At 42.5% G+C, this 18,149-nt stretch overlaps 1 protein-coding gene across 5 annotated transcripts in view; it reads right to left on the bottom strand.

The window, feature by feature from the left end:
• The window catches only part of HOMER1 (homer scaffolding protein 1), a 91,924-nt gene that overhangs the window by 71,243 nt on the left and 2,532 nt on the right, over positions 1 to 18,149 (bottom strand). For all 5 annotated transcript variants that reach the window (XM_018569334.1, XM_018569342.1, XM_018569349.1 and 2 more), the window contains one exon: positions 15,133 to 15,692. In XM_018569334.1, coding sequence (XP_018424836.1) covers positions 15,133 to 15,137 — 5 coding nt within the window. In that variant the 5' untranslated portion in view covers positions 15,138 to 15,692. The remainder of the gene's footprint in view (positions 1 to 15,132; positions 15,693 to 18,149) is intronic.

Consider the following 18,149-nt stretch of genomic DNA (forward strand, 5'->3'; position numbering starts at 1 on the left):
ATATATATATATATACATACATACATACATACATACAATTATCTGCCGGTCCTGCACTGTACCTCAAGCCTATTACTGGAAAATGATGGAGCAGCATCATGCAGGAGATGTCATTCTGCTACTCTCCTGTCAGCAGATGTACACTGCAGTAGAGGCAGATTGTCTTAAAGTGCTAGTCCTCCTCTTTCAATGTGAGTGTTGCCTATGAAAACAGAGGACTATACTACTGTGCATTTGTAAATTCTGCTAAAATGATGCTCTTTGAATGAAAAAAAAAACCCCTCTATTTAAAGACCTACTATTGAAATATTTACTTTTACTGCGGTCAGATCCAGTCATAGGCTCAATTCACAAAACTAACACACTAGGATACTTTTTTTTTTTTTTTAAAGTACTACCTTTCAGCAGAGACCAGTGAGATTTGAACATTACAGTAACGTGGCAGTGGAATCATAAAATCATCCCTGTGCTCTCGCGTCCTGTACACTTTTTGCCTGTGTTGGACGGACAGCTACAAGAACAACTAAGCCAATTTTTAGAAGGCAATGTCCCAAATTAAACTAGACCATCATCAATCTGATTGGTGCTAATTTTAAACAACGTCCATGTAATATCAGCAACTAAAATTGCACTTTAGGTGAGGTATGCAGCAAGCAAAGCCCTCAGGATTGTAGAAACTTACTTGTGCAACATTCACTACATGCAGTGGCATAACTATAGCCATAGCAGGCCAGGCGGCTGCTATGGGGCCTGGGAGTGGAAGGGGGCCCTATTAGGTTGTTGAGGCAAATTTAACAAAGAACATGTGAAGGAAACACAGTACTAAAATGATTGAGGTTAGGTTCTCACCTAGGCGATTTATCACACACAGATGATATCACACAAAACAGAACTTTGCATTCAAGTCTGGAAGATGTTCATGCCTTTGCCTTTGTCACGCGGTAGATATCGTCTGTCACACAAAAAGGTGCAGGAGCTATTTTCGGGCAGTTGTCGTACGGTTTGGGTCCCATAAGCATCTCTATGCATTGAAAACCACACGACAGCATCACTCTTTTCAAAGCAAAATCGCGCAAACAAAAAACGCGAGACAAATGCGCGAAAACAGCTCACCGGCTCAATCGCCTGGGTGTGAACCTAACCTAAGGGTTGAAGTGGTGGCAGCTGAAGACAACTCTAATCCCATGTAATGTCTGCAGAGTAGAGACAACTTCAGATCCACAAGAGGAGTCTTTGGGATCCTGGAATTATTACTCACAGCTCAGAGAGGTCATCAAGGGGAACCATCACATTTTTGCTATGTGGCCCTGTGATCTGTAGTTACCCCCCTGACTACATTTTATATTTTCAGGAAGGACAAGACAAAAGGTTTGTTCATCCATTAATGACCAGGTCCCTGTGCATGTCTGACAATGCATCAATCTACTCAAGACTGTCATTTTACTATGGGGATGGGATTTAAATTATCCACAGACTTCTTAAAGCAGCGGTACAATAGCAAAGGCTTTAAACCAGAGTTGCCAATTATGGTCTCTATGCATAATTCTCTGGAAGGTCTACAGACCCTCAAGCTGAAGTTATATGCTTTTTGCTGGAGACAAAATAGGTCAGCTGGTTCTTCAGCTATTAATCATGGGTAGACAGGATTTACCCATGAAGTATCAGCGTTTGGGTGTACTGGCCCTTTAAGCATCATTCCTACATTTTAGAATCTGTATCATTAGTAACCGCTATTAATTGAGCTCACTTATATTAGATCACTGCTACAGAAGAGAAACTCACAATGTCTCCCGATTTTTCTGTATTGCTGGAGCAGGAATATTCATGATTAGCCTTTCCTTGGTTGCCGTAGAAACCAAGAAAACTGCATCGTACTACTTCTAAAAGACTAGTAAAAGCAACATGCGTAAATGTTAAGCCGCACTAGAAGTCTGCAAGAGGCACCTTACACCTGCTTTAAAGGAGATGTATACTCTAGCAGGTTGATATGTATTTGAAAAAGCACTGGGTATTATAAATAATCGTCAAGTTTTTGTTACTATTTTTTTTTAGAAAATAGGGTTTTCATTTTTTTTTTTATCCTTTGCATCTCAATGCAGCTGATCTCCTGCAACCTCTTTCTGTCTACATGCATTTACTTCAGCAATGGCTGCATGGCATTTCTCAGGATGTGATTCACGATGGTGACTACAGTGGAACATAATGTGTGTCAGCACTGCCGCTCGGAGTCTCCAGGGAAAGCACATGTAACATGGTGACAACTCTAGAGAACAGGGAAAGTGTTGTCACCCCAATTCCCCAGTAACTACAGTCCCCTCACCATGACAGTTATTGTAGTGAACCCAGTGAGAACCAATAAAAAATGCTAGAGAACTATTCCTCTGCCCACGGTTTCCATTCTCTAGACCAGGGCTGGACTAATCCCAGTAGCCAGATCGCCAATATTCTCCTTACAAATTACAACTGGCGCCTAACTTTTGGGGTTCTCTAGTTGCGGTCAATGCAGCCGGTGCCTAAAAACAAATGCTGCCGACTTCTGGATTGCACAGACTGGCTCCTGAACTCCATATTCATATTCAACAGAGAGGAGAGAGGAGCGCCAACCCTCAGGGTAGTGGGGATCAGGTAAGTAAAAGACTTACACCACACCCCTGGGCATTAAAACAAGAAATTAACCCTTGCAGTGCAGGTTTAGCAGGGTAGGTTTTTTTTCTCTGGCAATTAGCTTTAATGGAAACTTTTATTCTTTACCGCTTGATAAGGATGGTTTGGTTTACCTGTAGATTGACCCAATCGCCGGTTTTAGATCAGTTTTGGTCAACTTGCCAGATATAGGGGGCCTTAAGTGCAGTCCCTGACATCACTAGAGGGACCACATTTCTTATTTTATTACAGCGCTTTACATACTGCACAAATTACATCAGCCCCTGACCTCAAGGAGCTTACAATCTAAGGTCCCTATTGTACACGCATACAGGGCCAATTTAGACAGGAGCCCATTAACCTTCCAGCGTGTTTTTGGAGTGTGGGAGGAAACCAGAATACCCAGAGGAAATCCACGCAAGCACAGGGAGAACTCCTTGCACCTAGTGTCCTGACAGGGATAGTTATATAGTGTGTAACGCCCCACTACACAGCAGGGTTACACACACCCCCCTCAGACATTTTACAACCCATTCATAAAATGTGTGCAAACCTTCTGTTTATTACAGTAGAGACCTTTGATTGGAGGAGAGCCAGTCAGGTGATACATATTCAGTAGTATTGCATCTGAAACCAGCCAAAGGGGCACAAAGCACATTGGTATACTTAAATGTGCAGTGCTTGGGGGGTAAATAGGTTGTTTGTTCATTTCAAGCAGCTTTACAGTCGTTTTATAAATTTTACCCCCGAAGGCTACATGCACACAGGGATTTTATGTGCGTCGAGGGATTGCCACAGGAATCCCAGACACACATAAAAGCCCCCCATATGCGTGTAGACTTAGCAGTATAAAGTGCATACACAGAGGTGCAATAGTCAACTTTAATCACATCCAGTCACTTTGATCCCATCCCACTTTGGCTACGGTAACACACTGCTCTTCTAAAGAGAAGAAGAAAAAAAAAACTCCCCACCCCACTTGTGCCCACACTGTTAGCATCCAAGCGTGTGCAACCTGTCTGTCCCGAAACCCAGAAGCAGGTAACTACAAGGGGTGTGCACGCCCGTTTGAATGAGCCCTTATGGGAAAAATAAATAAAATAATAATAGGGAAAAAAATTATGCAGTGTCTTGTGTCACAAAAAAATGAGCTAGTCAAGAGATGTGAAATAATTTCTAAAAATGTAAATTATTGGCAGAATCAACAAACTCTAGAGGCAGAAGGACATTTATGAGAGAAGAAGCTCAGTAACAATAAGTGCCAGCAAATATGATGTGTAAGGTGGAAAACGCTGTTCAGATGTACACATTATCCCAAGCAGCAAATTATTTTAAGTGGTTATGGCAATCTCCACAGTCATTCAGATAATCATTTCCTACACGACACATAGTAGCCCATTCAAGCACCACGATATAACTTTGATAGCTGGAGGTACGTGCAGACATCTGTGAGGATGCCTCATGCAACGTAAAGAATGCGCTTCACTTTATGCAATTCCAATCATGTAGCATAGCAATGGGCAGCTTTGTTCTAGAAAACGGCCTTCCTAGTGTGCCATTCAATACACCACACAAACCCACTTACTACGTCAAGTGAGAATAACACAATAATCAGAGCATATGTAGGCTAGTATGTTGCGCTTGGTGTGTGTGTTCAACCTTTTGTGTTCTCTCATAAAGTAATATTACTTTATGAGTGAACATAAAAGGTTGAACACACACACCAAGCGCAACATACTAGCCTACATTTGATCATTTTGATACACATTGTTGCAGCTTTAATTTTTTTTTTCATGTATTTATTTATCTATCTATTTATTTCACATTTTCCTAGCGCAATCAATTTGGATAAACAATAATCAGAGCATAGACTCACTGTGGCCAGAGGATGATTTAAAGCATTGGCTTCTATCCTAACTCAACAGTTGGGAAGGCAATTGGTTGGGATCACTGTAAAACTCTTAAAGCAGAATTCCCACCAAAAGCAACAAGATAAAAACGAATAGCCAATTAAAACATAAAAAAAAATAGCTTTTGCTGCTATATTCAAATTAATTCCAGAGATTTCTCCTGCATTACTGTTTTCTGCACTAGATGTTCTGAAGAGCAGCATCACTCAACTTTCTCTGAGCCCAGGTTGTAAAATGCTTGGTACTTCTGGGTATGGTAGGAGCATGCACGTCTCTCCCTTCTTCCATGATGCAGTGCGGATTGCAGGAGTAACCACACTCCAGAGTGGTCATGTGAGGTCAGAAAGCCCTTTGAAGGCTTGACCAAAATAAAGTAATTTTTTTTCCCCTCCCGCTTGCCATTTACTTGCATTATGCACTGTACCAGATGACAGCACAACCCCTTAAGGATAACGGAAGACAGGTTGCACATATTTCTGTATGACTCAGAACTGCCAACAAGGAATAGTCACACAGGATTGTGAATTTGTTCTTTTTTATTATTTCTTCTGTATATTTCTTTTATGCTAAGGCATTTTTCTACTTTTCTACATTTCTACATTTTTTTTAAATCACTGGGGTGAGATGTCCCCATAGTTCTTCTACTGGTGACTTTACAGTAAGCAATAGGAAATTTCCCACTGGACAGACATAAAAAACCTGATAGAGGTTCCAACTCTTCCCCTTCTATTGCAATTTGTTCCTGTTGGAGATTTACCCTTTACTTCCTGTATGCAGAGTTCCCAACTCTCCCGGACGTTCCGGGAGTCTCCCGCTATTAGATAGCGGCTTCCGGACGCCCGCAAGAGATACATTTTTATTCCGGAAAGGATTGAAACCTTTCCGGGTCTGCTGCGCTCACCAGTTCTGATGAGTATGAATAAAAGTTTTAGTTGTAAGGGAAAAAAAAAGTTTGTGCCTGCACATCCTGTAACGGTGACAGGTCAGTTGGAGGGGTTTAGGCATGGCAGGGCCGCCTGTGATTGGCTGGAGACAAAAGGTCCCTGCGCTAGCTCTGCAGACACCTTGTGATGTGAATGACAGTGCCGGGGGCAGCCGATTGAAGACGCCTGTGGAGGGGGCAGAGAGGGTGAGTGGCACACTTCGTCATGTTGGCTGGGCTGTGGAGGGGAGCTCCCTGCGCTGCAATTCATCTCACACAAAGAGCAGAGCCGCCTTTATACATACACACATCTATCCATCTATTAAATATTAATATATTATAGATATACATATACATACATACACACACACATACACACACGTATATACTTAGTAGATATCACAGCATTTTATTGTTATTATATTATTTTGGTATGTTATTAATGTTTTTATTTTATTTGTATTTTATTTGTGATTATTAACATTATATGCTGCTGCCAGAAGGTACCTCCCTGAAATGAGAAGGGCACCTCCCTGAAATAAGGTTTTGCAGGTTGGGATGTCTGTGTATGGTTACCCGGACAGGAAATGTTCCTACTGGAGACAAAGACAGCATAAGGATACTACATCACAAATGTCTAAAACCAAGGTGGCACAGGGGAAACTTTTGTTTTTGTCCAGCTGCATGTTACTATATTAACACACAACACTGGAAAAGGCACGTTCTCCCCCCCATGCTTCACATACTGTGGTAATGGCAAACAAAGCCAGTTACTAAGAAATAGAGTCTTCCCACTGCTGCTTCTAGAAACTAGCAATTAATAGTAAGAAGGCAATTGAGTACAGGGCATGGACATGGTAGGTGTGCAACCCTGAATGCCTGGCTCCATTTTCCTAGTACTTGTGTCTTGATTGTATTAAAGGAACTGAAGGAAGGGCACCAAGGACCAGCCCTGACCCTATAAATAGTGCAGCTTTGGCAACATGAAGGCAAGAAGAGCGGTTGGAGAGTGCAATAAAATGACAACAAAAAGTTCTATTAAACCTTTGACACACTTGCCTTATTTCAGAATTCTTTTTGTTACCAGTAACATTTTAACTCCTCCTGCAGCTGGTCCCCAAGCCACCGATCCCGCTGCCATTTTACCTTAAGACTCCGTTCACGCCTAGGCGTTTTGCCACTCAAAGCTTAGCGCTACAAAAGGCTTAAGACAAGGAATCCCTTTCATTTCTATGGCCCATGGTCACACCTGAGCATTTTGTCATTTTGACTTCAAGTTTCCCATTGAAGTCTATGGGACCAAAAAGTTCTGTAATTTGCCAAAAAGGAGCTCAAATGTACTTTCCAGTCACATGCAGTTTTCTCCTCGCGAAAAAACTGGTGTGAACAGGGGCCATAGAAATTAATGGGATTCTTTGTCTTGAACGTTTTGTCATGCTTACCTTTCAGCAACAAAATGCCTAGGTGTGAACGGGGACTAACGCAGAGAATGCATTAGGTTAAAAAAAAAATAATAATTCCTGGCCTTTAGAACTACTTTGAATTAAAATGTTACTTGTGACATTTCAATAAAGTAAAAAAAAAGTACAATGTAAAAATGTGCTGGGTTCAGCGCATTGGCACTGTACACCAGCCACTGCACAAAACGCACAGTGAACACTAGTCCTTAAATGAACACACGCGGGGGTTCTGTACAATTTCTGTACAATTTCTCAAGTTCAGCATTACGTCAAAAACTTAGATCAGCGGTGATGAACTTGAAAATGATATACAACCTCAAATGCGGCTCTCGAACAGTCCAAAGGGCTGCACAATAGCAACGTGTTTTCATGCAATCAGGTGTTTTGTGAAGGAGTTGATCGTTTCATCGCCTAGGCTTAACATGAAGCCCCGTTTTCAGAGACATGAGGCAATACCAGTGCTTGTGCTGGTGGGGACCCCAGGAGCCACTGAGACCCGCCACCATTTTAAAACAGTGCTGAGACAAATGGTCACTATCATTTAAGTCAGATGCAATCTACCTCAATGAATGTAACTAAAGAACTTTGACATTGTACCTCACATGCTGCGCAGACATCTAGGGAAAGATGAAATCCAATTACAAAAACAGGGGTACCAAAATTCTAGCGGTGCTACATATGTGAATTTGGAGGTTTTAGAAAATAAATGTCTGACTCCAGAAAGGTTTTTATTTTTAATATTAAAAACTTACTAAGTGGTTTGCATAACATGTATACATTTATAAGTTTCTTCTAACAAAGTTAAGTCCCCTTTAAATAATATAAGATCTGAACCATAAAAATCATATCGGTTGCTGCAGGTAAAAGACCTATTTTGCATTTGCCCTCATTTTATAAAATAAGCCACAGAGCCTGGTTAATCACATAAAACTTCTCGGCAACGTGTGTTAAAATTAGAAACTTTTATTAACGTTCAGCGGTTAAAAGGCAAGGTGGCTCGTTTCCACCAACTGTCTCAGACCTTTGTGAACATTCTATGCATCAGTCGAGGACAATCAATAGAACACATTACATCAGTTTGCTACCATTAAATAAGCCAAAGTGCCTCTCGTACAACCCATTTAGGTTACAATGCTATAAATGAAAACATCTGTCAAACATCTTTTGCCTCTGTCAGTGCGGTCTGGATTGCGGTCTCTAAATGTCCACATATAAAAGACAAGTAAACCCAAACAAAGTAACAAATAAAGTTTAAATCCTTTAAAAAAAAAAAAAGTATGTGTATGTGAAAATATCCATAGCCCCATGGGAATGAGATACACGACAGCACATTTAGGGGTTCATTCATAAAAGTTATAGGCTACATGTTCACATGGCACTAGCGCCCCTAGATGGTGCTGGTGAGTAAAGGAATGAACTCTATAGAGTTATATAGGGCTAGGTGCCATATTAGTCGCTGTTCACAGCTAGGCTTTTTGTAGCTGAAAGCTCGGTGCTACAAAACACTGAAACAAGGAATCCTATTGTTTACTATGGCTCCTGTCCACCCCTGAGCAGTATGCTGCTTGTAGCAAAACACCTGTCACTGGAAAAAGTACAAGAGCAAATTTTCTGCAGATTTCTGTGCTTTCGGCCCCTTTGACTTCAATGGAAATGCCTGGAAATGTGTGACACAAGCATTTTTGTGCATTTGAGCTCCAGCCTTCCTCTTCAAAAAAAGAAAAAAAAAAAAACCACTGGGGAACAAATTGGACAACACAAACTGAAAAATGTGTGACAAAACACATGGAAACATGCTTAAAAACGTTTCTCATTATCGATTAGTTGATTTGATTAGTTGAATCTGCAGCCTACTGGTGCCGGCTGCAGCAGCCTGTGTCCGTTTCAATCCCCGCTGCTCTACCCGTCTATATCAGCAGAGGCAGCGGGGACACAGAACACTGCAGCCACCATTCTTCTGCAGGTGCCCCGCTGCTGCTGGCAGTAGAAAACAGTAGAAATCAGCAGCTGGGAGCAACAGCCAGCCTGCTATTGGCTATTTTAAATTGCAATAGACCAATAGCAGACTGGCTATTGCACCTACTCCCTGCCTGCTGTCAGTCAGCAGAGGAGGGACCTGAAGGAGAAAGTTCTCATTCAGGTCCCTCCTCTGCTGACTGACAGCAGGCAGTGAGCAGGTGCAATAGCCAAGCTGCTATTGGCTATTCCAATTTAAAGACCCCCAATGTCACCTGAAAGAGAACATGTCACCTCCAATGTGAGCCCCTCCCCCCCCCCACCACCAATTAAAAAAAAAAAAAACACATACACACATTTTAAAAGAAAAGGAAAAAAACGTATATAAAAATAAAATAAAAAAATACCCCCCAAAAGATTTAAGGTCCCCGAACCCTGCAAACGCACCCATAGTAGCGGAAACACAAGTTGGGTGCACCTACCGTGTTTCCCCGAAAATAAGACACTGTCTTATATTTTTTTTGGCTCAAAAAAACACACTAGGTCTCATTTTCGGGGTAGGTCTTATTTTTATTTTTTTTAACGTATAACAATCCAAATTTAATGCAAATCCAAATTAAATAATCCAAAATGGCAAAGTTAAGAATATGGTGATCAGGGCAATCAGGGGTGCCATATCTTTCCAAGAGCAACTTGGTAACCAGAAAAAGCGAAGCGCACTTTCACTATAGATTCCTCACAGGCGGAGTGCATTTGGTATCGCTCCGCCTGTGACAGGAGTCGGCGCTATAGAGGAGCCCTCAGCTTATGTGGCTCTGCTCCCTGTGCTGCCGCCTCGCTTCCACTAGCGCTGGCTTCATTGGCACCGCTGATTCTCTCCCGCGGCTATTCAAGTTCCCCCTTATGCCACCGCCGGCCCTGGGAATGGTCACAACTAGGTCTTATTTTCAGGGTAGGTCTTATATTTTAGCAATTCCCAAAAATAGTAATCGGTCTTATTTTCGGGGTAGGTCTTATTTTCAGGGAAACAGGGTACGTAGAATTGCGCTGAACATGTCAGGTATCGCTGTGTGTGCCGGAGTGAGAGCAATAATTCTCGGGCTAATATTCAGCTAATAACTCTAAAAACTGATGGCCTGGCTTATATTGTAGAACACATATTTATATATCACACACACACACGCACGCACGAGCATCATTTTTGGCTTTGGCTTGAAATTTTTTCTCCGGGATGTGCATTGTGCTGCCATTAATTTCAATGGTATCCCAAACACCCCTTCTGCCTGCAGTGTGATCACTTGCACTGGAACACGTGGTACTGCAATGTCATACATTCTAGTGCAGTGCGACAGCAAAAAGCGTGCATACCGTTTTATTCTGAAGTTAACTTTTTTTCTAACACTCCGTTTATTTTAAATAATATTTTTTTTTTCAATTTTGTCAACTAATCGATTATGAAAATAGTTAGTTGCAGCCCTACGCTGATGCTTAGGTGTGAATGGAGCCTTAAGCTAAGAGCCCTTTCACATCGGTGGTCCGATCAGGTCCATCTGTCAGATTTTCAGGCAAACCCAAATCACATGCCCAATGCTAGTTTCCCCAACCAGATCCGGTAAAAGATAAAACGGAACAGTGTCCCGTTCCAAAAGACCCGGTCTTGCTGGATCGGGGCAGGGCCGTAGGAAGGGCGAGGCACAGCTTTTAAAGGGGGCACAGTCAGTGCCAGAGGGGAGGAGGCAGCGGTCATCCAGGATGGCCGAGTGGTGAGATGAGAGTGAGACGCTTGGCCAGGATCTGACAAGCCAGTGGCTCTCTCTCCTCACCACTCGGCCATACTGCAGTGGCACTCCCTCCTTCAGCACTTAATTTCTCCTTGGATCCCTGCTACATCTGCCCATAGAGGCAGTGGGAGAGCAGCGTGGATCCGAGGAGAAGCTGCAGGCTGTGCCTGCCCGTATGGTTCAGGATGGAGAGCGCGAGGATCGGTAAATATCAGTGATATTTACCGATCCCCTGTGGGCAGAGCAAACACTGGAGTTATCATCTGATCACTGCAATGTTTGTAAACAACTGGGGACACATAGTATGTGTTCCCAGTTATGAATGAACAGGAAGTGCTTTACATTACTTCCTGTTTAATCATGAGTTTCTGAATGGGTAGTAGCACTCACTATCGATTGATAACTGGTACATTTTTACTATCTCCAGTTTCTGAATGAATAGGAAGCCTCTCTACTGAGTGCTCTCCATTTATTTAGAAAAACAGAAAAAACATATGGAGCGCTCTCGGATGGGAAGAGTTAACTTGCAGACATGTATGCAGCCCTGGGAAACAGGAGGAGAACCTGTAAATGCAGATAATCAAAAGAACAAAAAAAGGGCGCAAAAAACACTGGCTGGCTGAACAAGATTTAACGGAAAATCAAGGTGGTGGCACTTACGTGTGAATCCCGGGATCAAGAGATGGACGGTCAATATGGAGGATCAGAACACTCGTGATGTGTGTCCGACTTTGGCTGGTGTGCTGCTTAGAGGAGTACATCCACAGAAGGGTGTGAGCGAGAAGAGGGGACCTTGTCCGTAGTGCCGTTAGGGAAATGTGGGCTATGTGCGGTGTAGAGGAGAACCAGGGGGAACCCGGCGGTGTCGGCAATAGACAGGGCTGTTGCAGCCGCGGCTGTGGGTGTCAGCGAACGGTCATTGTCAGGTCTGCAGAAAAAAAAATTGAGGGCTCGGTGTCCTCAATTTCTATTTCAAAAGGAAAATATCCGGGGTCTGCTTTTTGTTCTTGCCTCGGGCGCAAAAGGAGCTAGATACGGCTCTGGATCAGGGGTAATCTAATGTAAATGGACACATGTCCGTTTACATCTGATTCCCCATAAACCAACATGGGGTCTGCAGTGGCGTAACCAGAGTTCTGGGCGCCCGGGGCAGAAATTTTTTTTCGCCCCCCCCCATTATATAAACAACCACTGGAACTGTACCCTGCACCTCCCCTCCACACACACATGTTAGGTCTGGTCATTTCAGTTTTGTGCATGCAAGGAACGCTATTGTGGTACCCCATTTTGCAGCACAATGCATGCCTGCTGGGAGGTGCCTTGGGATGCCATTCAGAATGATGAGCAAGGCAACAGTACACGTAGTATGTGGTACATTGTGATATGCCGTTTTACCTGACAGATCTGTATTTCTGTTCATCCACTCTTGGGATTTACTTAACTCTGCCACACAGCACTGTCTGGCAGAGCAGGTGACCTGATTTTTCTCTCTCCGTCACTCTGCTCTTTCATCCCATCAGCATATCCCTTTTCAGCACATGAGCACTGCAGCACAATTGAGTGGTTCCTTGTGCTGTTCGTCTTCTCCCAGTCTGAGCACTGCTATAAAAGGTGCTGCAAGAGTCTGATACAAAGTCTAATTCAAGTACTTACACAGCTTGTATTAAGGCTGAACTACAGGGTAAAGAAAAAAAAAAATACCCATGTAGAGGGGCTCTCCCGGCACTGCAAGGGTTAAATGCTTGTATATGTCTATGGTACCAGAAATAATAAAAAATTTAAAAAAAGGACTTTCTTACCATTTCCTCGCTCCTCCCGGCAGCTGGCACTTAACTCTTGCCCGACGCTTCATGTTGCAGGTTCCCCCGGACATCCTCACATACAATGCATGGCTGTGGGCCCTACACTGTACTTGATGACATCATATTGCCTGCGACCAATGAAGCATCAGAGAAGAGGCTGTGGGGGCCCTTCTTAAAGTGTGGAGGGAGCCTGCAGGGGCAACGCATAAGGTAAGTAAAAAAAAAGTCCTGGTACCCTAAGCATAAATGAGCATTTAACCCTTGCAGTGCAAGGGGGGGCATTGCAATTTTGCTTTCTTTAGCCCAGAGTTTATATCTGGCCAACGGGAGTCTGTTTACCTGTAAAAAGCCAACTGTGGTGCCTGGGGAAAGACCAGCAAGTGTCCATTCACTGATCTCCTCCCCGCTGAATGCAGTCGGAAGCGATGCTGATTGCATCACTTCTGGCTTCTCAGCTGTCATTCCACGGCTACAGGAGCCAGGGAAGGAGCTGATTAAGTAAGAACTGTGCTTGGTCAGCTTCTTTGAAGTGCAAAGGTGACACCTGAAAGAGAACTGTCACCCTCAATGTGCTATCACATAGGGGGCTTTTGGGCAAAAAAAAAAAAAAAAAAAGTTTAAAAAAAAAAGTTAAACAGGATAAATGTATAAATAACCCCCAGAAAGTTACCCGTCCACCTGAACACACATCGGGTGTGCCTACGTACAAAAACGATGATTATGCCACACGTTAGGTATCAATGTATGCACCAGAGAGCAATAATTCTAGCGCAAATATTCACAGTTAATTCTAAACTGAGGACTGTACAGACTTTTAAAGCATCGCCTATGGACATTCGATGTACCGTTTTTTTCACCGTTTCACAGACGCATGAAATTAAGCTTGGCATTAAGCTTGGCATGTTGGGTATCTATTTACTTGGCACAACCTGATCTCTTATATTTTAGGGTAGAAATGTGAACATATAATGCCTTTTTGGGAATATGTGTTTGAAACTTACAGCCAGATAGCGGGCACTAGAGTAGATCCATCACCTAAAATAGCTCTTCTTTCAATTTTTCCGGGCTCGGTACAAAAAGCAAAATCCGAACTACTTAGATTTTTTATGGCAGCAGCAAGAATATTGATCCCACGATATTGGAGCACACATACTGTTCCAAATATTAAGGAATGGGCCATGGAAGTAAATAAGATACAAAGATATGAAGAGCTAACGGCACACATTGATGAAAGACATTCTCAGTGGGAGGTTATGTGGAAACCCTGGAATAGATATAAGGACAAGAACGTAGATGGAGGAATATGACAAAGGGGGAAACTTAAAGATATTTAAATCTAAAGACTTAAAAGGAGACACTTCAAGCAATATAGAAATATAACGGAGAATATCAGATTAAAGGTTTTCATGAATGCAGAGGAGAGGGGTATTAGGGGAGGGGGAGGGGGATAGGGGAGTAAGTGGGGAGGGGGGGTAAATATAGATATATAAAGGAATTATATTAAAGTATGCAGTCATAATGAGCGAGAATAACACTATAAGAGATATAATATGATATCCAGGATGCAAGTGCATTTATAAAGACACGTAGACATGTATAAGGGGGAAATATGCATATGTACAGGGATATATGTAAATGGCTGCTTACTGTTTATATGCTGATATTTATGATAAATCAATAAAAAATGTTATTACTTAAAAAATATTTTAGGGTAGAAGTGGGCATTATGTTGTGTTTTTGTGCACTAGAATTAACTTAAGAGAATTATGGGGTAACCTTTTTATGCCATAGTTCTCTTTATGGTCATGGGAGAACATATACTAACGTCCTCCCGTGACCCAAAGCTCAGTATATAGCTGGGTATAGCTCGCTGTATACTGAGAGCGCCACAGCCGGGAAGGATCCTGACAATACTATATGGATTCACCCAGCTGGCAGATTGACAGCAGGCTCTGCCTATCTAGAGGCAGAGCCAGCTGAGCCAGCCCCCTTCTCTCTCCATTCCTCCAGTCAGTTCTGGAGGATCCAAGAGGGGAATCCATGCAGGGAGGGGTGACTGACAGTCACCGCTCTCTGCAGGGAGATGATCGGAAAGTGAGTGAGCTACAGTATGCGTTTGCTCACTTCCTGATCAATAGAGCTCAACGTCAGCTCGAACTATGAGGATGAGTGTAAAACCACTCCTCATTGTTCTCCTTTAAGTGTATTTATTACTGAAATTTTGGGTTTGATAAAGAGGTGCGCTAATATTGCGCAGCATAAAAATTTCCAACTGCCACCATTTTACTTTACAGGGTCTCTGCTTTCAGGAAATATATCATTCTGGGGGGTTTAAGTAATTTGGGGGGGCTAAAATATGGATTATAGCATGTGTGCAAACAAATGCAAAAACGGCAAGAAAAATGGTTAAAGGCCCTTAACGGCCAAACTACATGAGAACCCTTTCAAGGTGGCGTGCCGATGCCTCAGATATCTACATACACAAGGAATTTTATTTCAGCAATTTCACTTTAAAATATATACTGTTTTTATATTAGACTGCAAAAAAGATTAATCATACAATATGGACAACAGGAATAAACCACTATAAAACCAAGATAAAATATCTTTTTTTTTTTTAAATTAATAAAGAAAGATAATTAAAAAAAAGGGACTTACCCCATTTTGCCCAGATATGATTTTGCACTGGAGTGACTAAACAATACTTCAAGATGCTTCTTGCAACATTAGCACTGCTCCATGTATCATTAATCAGAAACAGGTTTTAGATGCTCTCTGCCTCTTCAACCTTGTGTCGCTCAACCGACACAGGTAACATTGATAAATGAAATGTCTGGCTTTTAAATCCAAGGATAAATCCAAAACAAGGAGGAAAAAAAGATGATGGGACCAAGAAGTTTATTCTTAGAACATAACGTAGTAAAAAATAATGCTTGTATATCAAAAAAGTATATCCACCAAAATGAGTGTGCATTCATGTGCCTGCTCCTGCCAGCGTCTTGTAGTTTGAGGCAAAACTAGGAAGCCAGCCCAATGGTTATTCCAATCATGTCCTTCTCGAGAACGATCCGCTTCCCACGCTCCTCTTCCCACACACACAGACATATATACAGTATGCACCAGTGTGACCAATAACTGCAGACCTCCCAAGTCTTCTCCCAGGTCTAGAACGAAGCCTCTGCTCCCTCTCGGGACCTCTCTGCAGGATGGATCCAACGCTATAGAACACAATTAAGAAGTATCAGGAAGCAGAGCAATATGGACAGTAGAAGAGCACAGATCTTTCCACATCCCCTCCCGGAAACCATCGCATTGCCCTCTACAGATGGAGATACAAGCAAAAGATAACATGAAAGATCTCCAGTGTTTCAGATTTCTACTGTAAACCTGCCAGCTGTGTGTCTGCTGTCAGCGCAATGCTGCAATGCATTATTGGTTAAAACTCCAGAAAATGTATGAATTAACCCTTACAGTGGGCCTAGCCCTGCACTGCAATGGTTAACTGCTCAGCTTGGTCTAAGACAGGGGTGGGCAACTCTGGCCCTCCAGCTGTTGTGAAACTACAAGTCCCATAAGGTACTGCGAGACTAACAGTTCCGAGCAAGACCTCCAGAGGGAGCAGCATGTTGGGATTTGTAGAACTCCTGGTAAAATTATTATTAACCCTTGCTGTTTCTAGGTGCTAAAAAGCAGATGGACTGCTCCTCAGCGACCTCGTGTCTATACTCAGTCTGTGCACAGTGTATAGAGTGTAAGGACATGAGGATTCTTAGACCGCTGCGGCAGAGGGGGAGAGATGTTCTAAGCACCAGTCTAAGAAAAAGCCGACTCGGATGGTCTGGGGAGTAACTTTTTTTTTTTTTAGCACCTAGACACAAACGCTTAACCCTTTGAAGTGCCAGGGTAGCGTCACTGCATGGGTTAATAAAAAAATCTTCCTGGAGTTCTTCTTTAAAAACACAGCTGGAGGGCCGGAGTTGCCCACCACTGGTGCGGTGGCTAAAATAAAGAAGATATATTGACCTGATCCTCTATCCCGATCTGCAGCTAGACCGATACACGATCACGGCCGCACGTTGTGTGTCGCAACAAAAAAAAAAAAAAGGTACATGTACCTTTTTCCTGCAATTGCCACGCAGATGTAACCAGATTGAAATCAATGTGGCTGCGTGGCATCAGCTGTGTAACTGCACACGATCGTGCGGTCCCGGGGCGCCCAGGTCTGCACCAGCCCTAATGCAGCTGCATTAGACATGAGGACGCTGAGGGGGACATACCACCCCTGGGGTAGAGGCAGGTGAGCACTGACCACTGCAGGACAGAGGATCGGGTGACTGCATCTTTATTTTAGCCCTTAGACGAGCAGTTAACCCTTGCAGCACAGGGGTGGCCCCACTGCAAGATTTCATTTCTACATTTCCTGGAGATCTTCTTTAAGACTTGAAAGATAAAATATACATTTATATAACTATACAGAGAATACATGTATCCTGAATCAGGGAAATGCATGAAAAAGCAATACATTAGAAAGAATTCTATGTGATTAAACACAACAGATCTAAAGCAGGGAATTGTGTGTCACCTGTCTATAGTGCGTGTTAAACACAATAGGGGGAATCTAGAGCAAGCAGAAACTGGAGCAGTTGTCCATGACAACCAATCAGCTTCTTTCATTTTCAGAGTTTAACTGAACAAACCGAAGAAAGAAACTGATTGGTTGTTATGTGCAACTGCTCCAGTTTTGAGAAATCCCCCCAAAGAGTTTACAATATCTAATAATGTCATTGTCAGTTTTTTTAGACAGTAATAATATTTCAATATCCACTAAACTAATCAATATTTGATGGCAAATAAATGAAACCCTGCAATATATTTTCTAGGAACCAAATAGCTTAATGTGAAATCAATAACAGGCATATTTATAAAGCAATGAATCTGGCAGGCAGAAAACATTCTCTGTAGGAGAATCTTCCAAGTCCATGCGTTTTAAGTGAAGGTGATCAATTCTCCACCAGAGAATGTTCAGTGAAAGTCACAATGCCTGCTTCATAAAATAGGCTGTGAGGCCCCATTCACACATGAGCGGGAGCATTTTTCAGGTGCTTATGAATTTATGTGCACATTTTCAGGTGTTTTCAGGCTTCAGTGTTTTTGGTTTAGGCAATTGAAAGCAATAATTGGGGGGGGGGTTAAAGGCAATAAAACGCATTTCATGCACATTTTTTTAGGCCCTCCCAGTGCAGTTTTTGGGGCCAAAAACATGCGATCCTGCCCGAAAAGAAGCTCATGTACTTTTTGAGCTTCAAACTATAAGTTACACAGCACCATTGACAAGAACAGAATTCTTTATTTTGAGCAGTCGCGCTTTGGGAAACACACAACAAAACGCTCAGGTGTGAACGGGGGTTATGTGGTGTGAATTTCTGGATAACATAAAAACACAAATACATGAAAAGGGTTTCCTATAAAATCAAGGGAAATTCATTCATGTAGATATGGCAAAGTTCTCAAGAATAAGGGGTTAGTAAAGGGTTTGAAAGAGTTGTATTTCCTGCATGACGGGGACTATGAGGACACAGGGCAGAGCAGCAGAAACCAGCAATCGGGACTTAACTGCTTCGTGCATTTCTTTATTAATTATTATATTATTATTAAAATACAGGTTTTCTTGAAGG

This window comes from Nanorana parkeri, unplaced genomic scaffold, assembly GCF_000935625.1.
Source record: "Nanorana parkeri isolate BGI_ZX_2015 unplaced genomic scaffold, ASM93562v1 scaffold34, whole genome shotgun sequence".
Classification (NCBI taxonomy): Eukaryota; Metazoa; Chordata; class Amphibia; order Anura; family Dicroglossidae; genus Nanorana; species Nanorana parkeri.